Source organism: Notolepis coatsorum, assembly GCF_963971535.1.
Source record: "Notolepis coatsorum genome assembly, chromosome: 1".
NCBI classification, from domain to species: Eukaryota; Metazoa; Chordata; class Actinopteri; order Aulopiformes; family Paralepididae; genus Notolepis; species Notolepis coatsorum.
Genome location: NC_140165.1, coordinates 240,246,633 through 240,259,672, shown reverse-complemented (window position 1 = coordinate 240,259,672; position 13,040 = coordinate 240,246,633). Strand labels below are relative to the sequence as shown.

General features: G+C 42.8%; 1 protein-coding gene across 2 annotated transcripts in view; it reads left to right on the top strand.

Moving 5' to 3' along the window:
* nf1a (neurofibromin 1a) overlaps window positions 1-13,040 on the top strand; it is a 255,630-nt gene that overhangs the window by 146,059 nt on the left and 96,531 nt on the right. For both annotated transcript variants that reach the window (XM_084328075.1, XM_084328074.1), the window contains exons 33-35: window positions 1,397-1,543; window positions 5,916-6,062; window positions 11,006-11,116. In XM_084328075.1, coding sequence (XP_084184201.1) covers window positions 1,397-1,543; window positions 5,916-6,062; window positions 11,006-11,116 — 405 coding nt within the window. The remainder of the gene's footprint in view (window positions 1-1,396; window positions 1,544-5,915; window positions 6,063-11,005; window positions 11,117-13,040) is intronic.

The following is a 13,040-nucleotide window of genomic DNA, read 5'->3' as shown; positions in this document are numbered from 1 at the left end:
TCCCTGAATGCCCATCACGAGAATTCTCGTGAATTTTTATTTATTAGCGATCTGAATTCATATTTCATCAACCGAGTCTACCATTGGGAAACCAGCTCCACCAGGAGCTCAGATGTGAAAAAATCGCCCCCTATCGTCTCCCAGATGGTAATGCACCCTTTTGGAATGGACTCAATGAAAATGGATGAGAAAAAAAACCTCCGGAATCCACATTTTACTTCTCACGCATGTAACCGGAGATGATCCCAGTCATTGTGGAGCCTCAGCACAGCGTGTAATATGTGTTTTACAGTATACACGTTGGATCAATAAAATGATTGATTTTTGGAATGGCGATCAGGAATTGGAATAATCCATTTGGATACCATCTGATCTCAGGTAAGGAATCTATTTTACCAGTCTTAGGATAATCAGACCTGTTTTCACGGAGATATAAGCTTTTCCCCTATATGTGATATGGCTGTTTGACTGTGCAAGCGATCAGGAACTAAGAGAATCGATTTTCAGCTCGCGGCACCAGCGTGCATACGTACACATATACTATCGATAATCTAGCGTTTATTTGAAAACAATTCATAAATAGGCCGAAAAATGACAACGTTCTAGAATATTACAGTACAGGGCGTTGATCACGGATTCTTTTTTCCCCCCTTGAAAACGAGGGCTTTTCAAAATGCTATAAAACGGAAATGAACCGATAAAAAAACAATCCGCTTCGACAATGTTGACTGGAAAATGAGTCATTGATAAGCGACGTGCAGATTAGACACATAGCCATAATTTAAAACATAGATTAGGTGATATTAATGCTATCATTGAAGTGGATGGTGGGCATTCAAGCACTAAATGTGCGCACTGAAAGTGTTAAGCTGGAGAATGGGAGTTAAATGATTATGTTATGAAGACAATGCGAACATAATGCTCATTAATTAAATGGAGGGATATTTCTAGATTCAGTAATCTAGTTTGTTTTATTTAAACACCCCCGCCCGCCCCCACCGTCATGTATTGGGCCTTTGGATAGCTTTACTATTCACATCCTACATTCACCATTCTGTATTGATTCAGTATCTTGAACCTGCATGACCTGGGGTGGTCCATCCCTATCACAAGTATCACTGGACAAGACACTGAACCCCTGCCTGGTCCTCTGGTAAAATACATTTGACATGCAGTATATATATATATATATATATATATATATATATATACAAATGTATTTTACCAGAGGAGTCAGAATGCAGAGGGAGCAGGTTCAGTGTCTTGTTCAGATGAGATATATTCATACTTGTATATGAATATATATATTTGTATATGAATAAAACCCATTTTAAAGTACCCTCTGCCTGATGAAGATCCAGCCTGCTGACTGCCCACTGCTCTGTGCCTGCTGTAGGTTCTTCTTGGACATCGCCTCTGATTCGCCACCCAGTGACTCCATCAATCACAGCCTGTCCTTCATCAGCGACGGCAACGTGCTGGCCCTGCACAGACTGCTGTGGAACAACCAGGAGAGGATCGGACAGTACCTCTCCAGCAACAGGTCCGGGAACACGTGTTCACCATCGTACCGCTTCAAAATGTTAAATCTAGTTCCACTCGGGGTGGAGAAGTTGCTTTTGCTACAGAGTGAAATTGAGCTCACAGCCAGCTCTGTACATAATTGTCGGGCCAGAGAAATAGCTCTAAACTACTGTGCCTGCTTCAGCTTCCTGCTTTACTACAACAACAACAACAACAACAACAAACCACACTACCTGCTCAATAGTCATGACCAAATAACATCTTCTACCCATGACATGTCATTAGTTATTACCAAATAACATCTTCTACCATGACATGTCATTAGTTATTATTACTAAATAACATCTTCTACCCATGACATGTCATTACCAAATAACATTTTCTACCCATGACACGTCATTAGTTATTACCAAATAACATCTTCTACCCATGACCCGTCATTAGTTATTACCAAATAACATCTTCTACCATGACATGTCATTAGTTATTATTACTAAATAACATCTTCTACCCATGACATGTCATTACCAAATAACATTTTCTACCCATGACACGTCATTAGTTATTACCAAATAACATCTTCTACCCATGACATGTCATTATTAAATAACATTCTACCATGACATGTCATTAGTTATGTAAGGGATAATGTATAGCTACGAGGTCATTGTCACAAAATAATTGACAGACACAGAGTTTAGAATACCAAGGCGCCTCGCCGAGGTGTTCTAAACGTAGTGAAGGTCAATTATTTTGCGACAATGACCGAGTATAGGCTATACATTATCCCGCTTATTACATGGCTAACTTACTAACAATATACCTAATTCATTTTACACCATCGACGAGACGAGATCAAATGCAGACGCCGTTGTTCTGTGGCTCTGTCAGCCCAAATAAAGTTATTATTATTATCGCTGATTGCACTGATGCAGTGTGTGTCAGTGGGCTTGATTGCTCCAGCTGCGAACAGCGGTCATTATTGCTCGGTTGCACTGATGCAGTGTGTGTCAGTGGGCTTGATTGCTCCAGCTGCGAACAGCGGTCATTATTGCTCGGCAGTGGTCCGTTATCGAGTAATAACGGACCGCTGCTAGGGGAAACCGAGCGCTATTGACCAATCACAATCAAGCATTTTGGCGAATGTTAAAACGCCATGTAATAATACTAAATAACATATTCTACCATGACATGTCATTAGTCATTACTAAATAACACATTCTACCCATGACATGTCATTAGTTATTATTACTAAATAACACATTCTATCCATGACATGTCATTAGTTATTACTAAATAACATCTTCTACCCATGACATGTAATTCGTTATTACCGTAGAGTTTAAAATACCGAGGCGCAGCGCCGAGGTGTTTTAAACGTCAGTGAAGGTAAATTATTTTGCGACAATGATCGAGTATAGCTATACATTATCCCGCTTATTACATGGCTAACTTACTAACAATATACCTAATTCATCGACAAGACTAGATCAAATGAAGATGCAGTTGTTCTGTGGCTCTGTCAGCCCAAATAAAGTGATTATTATTATCGGGAGTCGGCAGGTCTGTGGTCTGATTGCATGACTGAGTGCAGCTGTGCATATGCTGAGCTGCACTGATAGTGTTGTAGTGGGCTTGATTGCGAACAGCTGCGCACAGCGGTCATTATTGTCCCACAGCGGTCATTATTGTGTGATAACGGACCTCTGACGCGGGCTATTGACCAATCACAAGCAAGCATTTCGGCGAATGTAAAAACGCCATGTAATAATACTAAATAACATCTTCTACCCATGACATGTAATTTGTTATTACTAACATCTTCTACCCATGACATGTCATTAGTTATTACTAAATAACATCTTCTATTGCTTGATGCACAAGTCACGCACACACGCACACACACACGCACGCACACACGTACACGCACGCACACACGCACACACACACACACTCGCACTCTCTCTCTCAAGGGAAACATACTGCAGGGTATAGATTAATGTATCCGGCATAGCGTCTTCTCTGTCTGTGTTTTGTGTCGAGGACATTGTGCCGTCAGCCTACCAGCTTCTCCTCCTGCTGCAGGGACCTGTCCGTCCGCTGCTAAATGGACCACACGCAAAATGTCTCTCAGGACGCCGTGTCCTTAAGCCACACAGATATCATAGACAATCGCAGTTCGAGAAAAGACAGAATATGTTGCCCACATCTTCATATCCCAAATAGCCTTTTCTGTTCTAAGCTTTCCTCAAAAGATTAAGACGGAACACTTGTTTTGTTTTTATTTGTCACGTATAACGTACATGTACATTACAGTGAAATGCTTGGTTCTGTATAAGCCCCCTGAGAATGTGCTTCATACAGTAAAAAATTATAAAGTCCAAACACTATAGACATTTTACAATATACATTACAAACTAAAGTACAACCTAAAGTACAAAATTCAAACTGAGGTAGAAAAATCCAAAACTTTAAAAAAAGATGCAAATATGAGGCATGGATGTAGTGCAAATCTTTTAGTAATAAATAGATAATAATACTGGATTTCACTGTTAGAATACGTTTCTCCTGTGAGTTGAGTTAGTGACGGTTTCCCACCAGTTGGCAGGTGTGAGGAGCTGGTCCTGCCGCCCAGACCGTGACTAGTGCTTCCTGGTGACTAATGCAAACGTTGTTGGTTGCTTCTACAGCGGTTAACCACAGCAGAGCAGTGTTCTGCTTTTCAAACGCAAACACCTTTGTGACAAGAGAGACAACGCTGACTGTCTGTATTGCACTGCTCTGTGGCTGCAGCTTGACTCTTCATATAGTATTAGATTAGATTCAAATGTATGTCATTATACAGCACAAGTACAGTACAACAAAAAGAAAAGAAAAGAGTGCAAATGTAACAGTAAAGTGCAATAGTAATATACAATGTACAGTAGCCCCTTTCGTGACTGTGATGCATGCCAACAAGGTTTGGCCGAGTGAGTCCACAGTCACTTGCTAACCCATAGCCAACCAACCTAGATTTACCATGACGGACTGGTTCTGCCCGAACCGTTCGTTATACAAGTATCACAGAGAAATTTCAAAGGTACTCACAGTTGCATGAGGGTTTCGGACAGAGATACGTGATGGTTTGAAAGCTCTGCGTTGCTAATAAACATTTTTAATGCTTTTTATTAACTGGTCAACACTGCTCAAAACGGCTTTAGCTGCCTGATGCGCATGTGCATCAGGCACCCAATGCCGGAAATAAAGTTGTGTTGACCATTGTTGACCAGTTTATAAAAATGATTTAAAATGTTTATTAGCAACGCCAAGCTTTCAAACCATTGCGATTCTCTGTCCAAGACCCTCATGCAACTGTGTGTACCTTTGAAATTTCTCTGCCTTGTTGGCGTGCATCACAGTCAGGAAAGGGGCTAAATGTACAGGTGATTAAGCTAGGTATAAAATATATAAATTTGTACTACTGAGTAATCGTGCTAATCTGATGTGTGTGCAGAGTTGTAGTATTAATATGTACTGTGATACAGGTATAAAGCCAGCAGCGTAACTACCAATCATATAATAGGCCTATATACACACCAATATATATACCGTATATATCCCAGGGTTTCCGCTAGAAAGAATTGGTGCCAGTCCACCTGTCCGGGAAGATTTCGATGTCCCGGTCAAATATAACTTTTATTGTGCTTATAACACATTTGGCTGGTAAAAAAATTACCGGCTAACAGAAACCCTTATATACCGTAATTCCTCTAATAGTAACCCCGGCTTGTATTTGTTTCAACTGTAGCGGATACCAGGCTTGTATTAGGAGGAGGCATGTATAAGAGAGAGGCCTATATTTCAAATTTTCAAACAGATCATAATGAATAAATCAACATTTTGTGTCAGTTTGAACCCAGTCAAATGTACTGGGTTCATTTATTGAAACCAAGTACTGTATGAAATACGGTAGTAAACAGTGCAATTACAGGTGGTCAAAAAAAGTTAAATAAAGTAAAATAGTGCAATCACAATACTGGTATAATAATAATAACTTCGTTTTATACAATTCTGAGGTAGGCTTACTCTCTTGGTAAACATTAACACCATACCATTATATGGTATTTATTGCACAGCCAGGCCAGCATATAACAACAATAACAAAATATATTGCCTATGGTAAATCCGTTGAGGGAAATACCGTAATTCCTCTAATATACATGAAACCCGGCTTGTATTAGGAGGCCGGCTTATAATTGCTTAGCTCAACAGCGCACCCGGTCATTAATAGAGACCCGGTTTTTAATTGAATACCGGTTACTATTAGAGGAATTACGGTAGTCCCTTTTCCACCACAGTATCAACACTGAGACGTCTGAACTGACCATAGCTGTGTCTCCGTTACCTTCCAGGGACCACAAAGCAGTGGGTAGGAGGCCCTTTGACAAAATGGCCACCCTCCTGGCCTACCTGGGCCCTCCTGAGCACAAGCCTGTAGCCGACACCCACTGGTCCAGCCTCAACCTCACCAGCTCCAAGTTTGAAGAGTTCATGACCAGGTACAATGTCTTCCACACTGGTACATAACGTGTACCATGTGTTAGATTCTGATCAATTGGCCAGTATCACGTCTTCTTGTGTTATCATCTCTCCATCCACTCCCTCTGCGTTGTGTAATTTTAATGATCCTGACGTCTCATATACTGGCTGTACAATCCTTCTCTCTCCCCGTGCAATCCGCAACCGTAGTAATTATCCACCTTCGTAAGAATTCGACACTCGACACAGCGTAATACCTTACAAGGAGAAGCGCTGTTTATTTTCATAAACCGAAACCTCACAATCAGATGGGAACCAATTCGTGTAAGATCTATTCTAATGATCTTTCGGTGTGTTCAGTCTATCGTCTTTCTGCTATTCAGTCCAATAGTGGTCAGGCCTAGTCGTCAGCCGGAACCCTCCTCGTGTTAGCCGAAGCTAATGATGATGTGGCCTCCTTCCTTCCTTCCCCCCCCCCCCCCCCTCTCTGTGATGAGAGGAGGGAGTCTCTTCTGTGTGATCTCAGTCCTAGTCAGATCGTAGTCTGCCCTTAGTCGCTCTTGGTCTGGCTTACACCCGGAAGGAACTTGCTTTTCTATATTCTCGCCATAGCAATGACGGCCCGCCCCTCTTCTGGTTGTCAGGTGCCGCTGCCATGACAACCGCGTTTAACCTTTAGACACACATTCTAAACGTATCATTACTGTTTCATTAATGATGAACCTCTCCCCGCTCTCTGTGCCTTGTGCCTGCTGTTATCAATGTTGATGTACTGGGGAATTCAAAACATTCGGCTGGCTGCTAAACATTCTGCTGGCTCCTGCCTCTGAACCGAGCGTTCCACCACGTCTGCTAAGGCAAGCCATGCACATTTCGACCTCTCTGACCCGGGCCCCTTTAGATGCGGTCATCTCCCCCAATCTATACATCACATACATTGAAAACCACCACCGGTTTCTTTCATTCCCCCCTTTGATTCTTAATCAACCTTCAGAATCATAAATCATTATTTGGTTTTTCAATTAATTATCCCAAAAATAGACTGTGGTTGAAGCAAACCAACCTCATCTCTCGTGCACAAGAAATGAAGACGGCCCACGGTCAAGCCAGTGATCTTGCTGTCTGATGTCTGTTTGCGCCCCCCTTTGTGCACAAAGGGAACCGAAACAGACCACCAAAACCAACAACATCCAACGACTCATAACAATTAGGGCTCCTTTGTCTGCTCCCCAATAATTCTGTCTTGTTGTTTTATTCCCCCTTATCTACCTTCTATATATATATCCTTCTATACATATATCTTATATATGAAACCTCCATCAGGTTTATTTTATATCTCATACTCCTATCAATTATTATCAATGAACACAGGACTTCTCGCTGTTGTCTCGTCTCTCGATCTCCTGTTTGTCCATGACTCATTCTTCTGTTCCAAACGCCTCAAAACAGCGTCTCCGCAGGAAAGCCCCCTCCGATGTCCGCCTCGTTCTCCCCTGGGCAACACTGCCTGCGACCGCTGGACTCCGCCCCGTTGGCCGTCTCCACCGCCGTCGGTTATCTCCAGACCCTGAAAGCAGAAAAACAACACCAGCAGTCCTCTGCACACTCGACTGTCCCTTGTGTTTTCTATTAGTCTACCGTGGCTTTGGGCCTGCAGCTCGCTCCACACTGTCATCTCCAGTTCTCTATATATTTTTCCTCTGCAAGCCCCTGCCATGGCCACGCCCTTTCAGACCGTTGGACGGTGTGAGTGTCCTACAGCCCAATGGCGCTATTGTTATCTATTAGTCTACCACCTTCTCAACACCTATTATCTGTCCTACAGGGCGGTTCCCTGTTTGTCGTCTTCCGTCGTGACACCAGCAGCTACCGATACCCACTCCCGCGCCCTATCTTCGTCCCAGGTTGGCCCCCGGCGCGCGCCAGATCTTCTGGTGACGTGTCCTGAAAACTCTTGCCTATTTATCAGGTGTGAGAAGGTGCAACTGGAAATTGAACTCCCTCTTATTTCATAATTAACCTATTTAATTAAACTGCACCTCATCTCTCTGTGCAGTCCTTATCTAATTCATTGTATAATTAAACTATTTAATTAACCTGTATATCAATATTATCATATTAATAACATACAACAGAGCAGTCGCTCTAACATACAACAGAGCAGTCCGTCGCTCTCTCCTAAACGGGGCAGTTTCGTCGCCCTGGAGCTGTCCGTTGCTCTACCCTACACGGGGCCGTTTCCGTCGCCCTGAAGCTGTCCCGTCGCTCTACCCTACACGGGGCCGTTTCCGTCGCCCTGGAGCTGTCCCGTCGCTCTATACTACACACGGAGCAGTCCGTTGCTCTGGAGCTGTCCGTCGCTCTATTCTAAACACTTTGAGTTCCTTTACAAAGTTCTCACATACACCACCGTGTATACCCACAAGCAGTTGGTAATTTGAAAAAATTAAACTCCTTAATTAAATTAAACTCTCCTAACTGGAAACACTAGTATTACTATAAAAATAGCACCCTTTTTGTACTCAATCTGGAGTCACTCCCCCACCCCGCCACTAGGTGGTAGTAGAGACCTATGGAATCACTGTCATCTTCCTGATAACCTCCCCTTCACTACCCCCCCCTCCACTAGAGGGTAGTACAGACCTATCTTCAAAAATGTGCCTGCATTATCCCACTGCCCCCCCTAGATGGCGGCCAAACTCAGTCTAGAGTATTTCAGCTGACGTGTCACTCTGTTTCTTGTTCCTGTTCTTATCTCCTCGTGGAGCTCACGGCCATCTTGTCTCGGTGCATATGTTGACATTTCCTCATCTTATCTCGCTCATCCTCCTCGTGGCTCTTTGCGGCCATCTTGTCTCTGTGCCTAATGGCTTTTGTACCTATTAGGGGACGCTATCTCAGACTAATACTCTTGCCTGATCGGACATAATACACACTGGTAAATCTCCTTTCGACTTTCCTCCTGTCATGACGACAGTCCCGCCATAACAATTTTTCGTCTGGTTCAGCATCCCCCCCTCTCCTTATCTCGCATTTACACTCCCAAAACCACAACCGTGCAGCCTGCCTCTCTTCTCATCTCGCTCATACCATTCTGCACAGTGGCTTCTGTGCTCTGAGCACTGTTTTTCTTGTCTAAAGATAAGACCCTTGGGTTTCAAAACAAAAACCGTGCCGCTCTGCCTCTCTCTGTAATACACATCACTCCCTCCCGCCAGATCACTCATTCATATCTCTGTTTGTCTTCATCATATTATTACAGCTGGCGTTCTCTCTGTGTCAACTAAATATGTTCACAGATGCACTATTGTTCGTTTTTATTTGGCTTAAAGATCAAACAACCATGTGCGTGCAAGTGAACTCACATTCTTTCTCCAGCCACTGTTTGCTCGCTCCTCATGGCCGCTCGAATCGACTCTCTCCCATGGTTGGCTGGCCTCGCTTGCCGACTTGGCTTGAGTCCATGATGGCTGTTGTTCCCTCGTCACCGCATTGAAAAGTCTGTTTCCGTTGTTCTTATCTCTGCAAATCCGGGTCCAAACGCGCACCAACTGTTAGATTCTGATCAATCGGCCAGTATCACGTCTTCCAACCACTCTCTCTGCGTTGTGTAATTTTAATGATCCTGACGTCTCATATACTGGCTGTACAATCCTTCTCTCTCCCCGTTCGTGCAATCCGCAACCGTAGTAATTCTCCACCTTCGTAAGAATTCGACACTCGACACAGCGTAATACCTTACAAGGAGAAGCGTTGTTTATTTTCATAAACGGAAACCTCACAATCAGATGGGAACCAATTCGAATGGTCCTTGTAAGATCTATTCTAATGATCTTTCGGTGTGTTCAGTCTATCGTCCTTCTGCTATTCAGTCCAATAGTGGTCAGGCCTGGTCGTCAACCGGAACCATCCTTGTGTTAGCCGAAGCTAATGATGATGTGGCCTCCTTCCTCCCCCCCCCCCCCCCTTTCTGTGATGAGAGGAGGGAGTCTCTTGTGTGTGATCTCAGTCATAGTCGGATCGTAGTCTGCCCTTAGTCGATCTTGGTCTGGCTTACACCCGGAAGGAACTTGCTTTTCTATATTCTCGCCATAGCAACGACGGCCCGCCCCTCTTCTGGTTGTCAGGTGCCGCTGCCATGACAACCGCGTTTAACCTTTAGACACACATTCTAAACGTTTCATTACTGTTTCATTAATGATGAACCTCTCTCCGCTCTCTGTGCCTTGTGCCTGCTGTTATCAATGTTGATGTACTGGGGAATTCAAAACATTCGGCTGGCTGCTAAACATTCTGCTGGCTCCTGCCTCTGAACCGAGCGTTCCACCACCGTCTGCTAAGGCAAGCCATGCACATTTCGACCTCTCTGACCCGGGCCCCTTTAGATGCGGTCATCTCCCCCCAATCTATACATCACATACATTGAAAACCACCACCGGTTTCTTTCACATGTATACTGTAAGACAAGAGTCTTAACCCTTTCACTACTGACGGTTAACCCTTTCACCACCACACTACCGGAGGTTAACCCTTTCACTACCACTACATGCGGTTAACCCTTTCACTACCACACTACCGAAGGTTAACCCTTTCACTACCACACCACAGATGTTTAACCCTTTCAAACATTACCCTTGGTTCAAACATTCCAATTCAAACTATTTAAATGTGGCTTTATGTACTTTAACTGCTTTAACCCTTTCACTACCACACCACAGACAGTTAACCCTTTCACTACCACACTACCGAAGGTTAACCGTCTAGTGTGGTAGTGAAAAGTTAACCTTCGGTAGTGAAAGGGTTAAAGCAGTTAAAGTACATCAAGCCACGTCTAATTAGTTTGAATTGGAATGTTTGAACCTTTGTTCTAATGTTTGAACCAGCCCCAAGTTATTTACACTGTAAATACAACAGAAGTCGCTATGGTTCTTGAGCTTTGTGGGTCGTATTCTGTGTCCTCCAGGCACCAGGTCCACGAGAAAGAGGAGTTCAAAGCCCTGAAGACGCTTAATATATTCTACCAGGCGGGCACGTCCAAGACCGGCAACCCTGTCTTCTACTACGTGGCTCGCAGGTAAGACCTGCCATACATTACTAGCTACGAAAAGCATTGAGAACCAGAACGGGCTTTACCTGCTGAGGGACAGACCGGTCCCTTTTCTCTGTCCGTCTTTCCTATTACAGACTTAAACACAGAGACATTCTGCTGTAAAGAGGCTACTGGTTAACCAGAAACACAGAGAGACACTCTGCTGTAAAGAGGCTACTGGTTAACCAGAAACACTGAGACATTCTGCTGTAAAGAGGCTACTGGTTAACCAGAAACACAGAGACATTCTGCTGTAAAGAGGCCTACTGGTTAACCAGAAACACAGAGACATTCTGCTGTAAAGAGGCCACTGGTTAACCAGAAACGGTCAGATCCCTATGGTGTATCAAGTGATGCACCTATATACTCTAGGTAAGGATGCCACATTTTCAGAAAGGTGTCTTTTTCTGAGACTACCGGTATGTGATCTTTTCAAGAGGAATACAACTGTTAATTTCTGATGACCATCAGTGTAATCAGATTTCCACGTCACTGTTACGCTTTTTTATTGTTTATTGTTATTTGCACTTATAAACATACATTCTGGAATAAAATAAGTAAAAGAAGAACAGTTAAAATGTGCAGGAAAGGTAAAAAAAAGCGACCTCCCCTCTTAAACCTATATAGGATAACTACACAAAAGATACCCCCCCCCCCCCCCCCCCCCACATTATGGCAAAAAGTATCACATGGATACTACAGACTACAGGAGCTGTAGTTCTTTTTTAAGCTTACTTTTAAATATATTTAAAGTGGAACATGTTTCTGTTAGATTTTGTATAACATTCCACATCACTGCATCTTGATAAACAAATGAGAATTAGGCAACAGAGGTCCTACAGAAAGGAATGCGTAAGTCTTTGTTTCTTCTTGTGAAATGTGCATGATAATGAGAATTAAACTCAAAATAACTTTGAAAAGAATTTGGCAAAGATGAAGGAAGACCAATCACTTTGTACATAAGAACCCCTGTTTGGTACTTGTTGACCTCATAAATTGTGAGTAGTTGCAGTTGTTTAAATAATGGTTTGGTTGGGGCTAAATAAGAAGAGTTGGTTGCAATTCTTACAAAGGATTTCTGAGCTCTATGGATTGTTTGTAAGTAAGATGGGTAAGTGCTGGCCCAAATTATATTGCAGTAAGAGATGTGAGGATAAATTAAATTGTAATACAAAGTTAGTAATGTGCTCTTTTTTAATTGGTTTTTAACCCTTTTTATAATGCCCATAACCTTCTTGCAAACAATTTCACAGTGATTCTTAAAGCAGTTTCTCATCGATATTGACACCTAAGAATTTCACTGATGAAACTTGTGCAAGTTCATTGTTATTGATACAAATCTTGGTTCCGTCTGAAATGTTTTTGTTCTTATTTCTAAAAATAATGAAGTTAGATTTTTCTCACCTCCGTTTCTAAACCAAAACTGAACAGAGGAAACTGATCCGAGGACAAAACACCATCTAAGCCTCTGCTGAAGCCCTTTACTTCCCTGTTCATTCTGGAAATTAAAATGCTCAGCCGTGCGCAGACCTGCCCCGACGAGGTTGTACAGAACATCAGAAATGACTTGTGAGGCGATTCCCTTGTAGCTTTAACACGCTTTATTGATTTCAAGCACAGGGAGAGAGTGTGACAGCAAAAGATGAACAGACTTTGAAGAATACTTTTTAACACCCCGCAGATATGCCCTGCATTTGACTTCCTTTCTTTTCTGGAAGGGAAAGCCTAGTTATTTTTGCTAGTACGGTCATGGAATTGGTATTAAGTGGTCTTAAAAGGGTCTTAAATGTAACTTGTTGAACCCTGCAGATACCCTGAATAGGAAATGTGTGTTGTGTGCATATATAACATATATACCCCTCATCAGACACACAGGAAAGGTTCAGTTCAGGACTGGTGTTAAACTTTG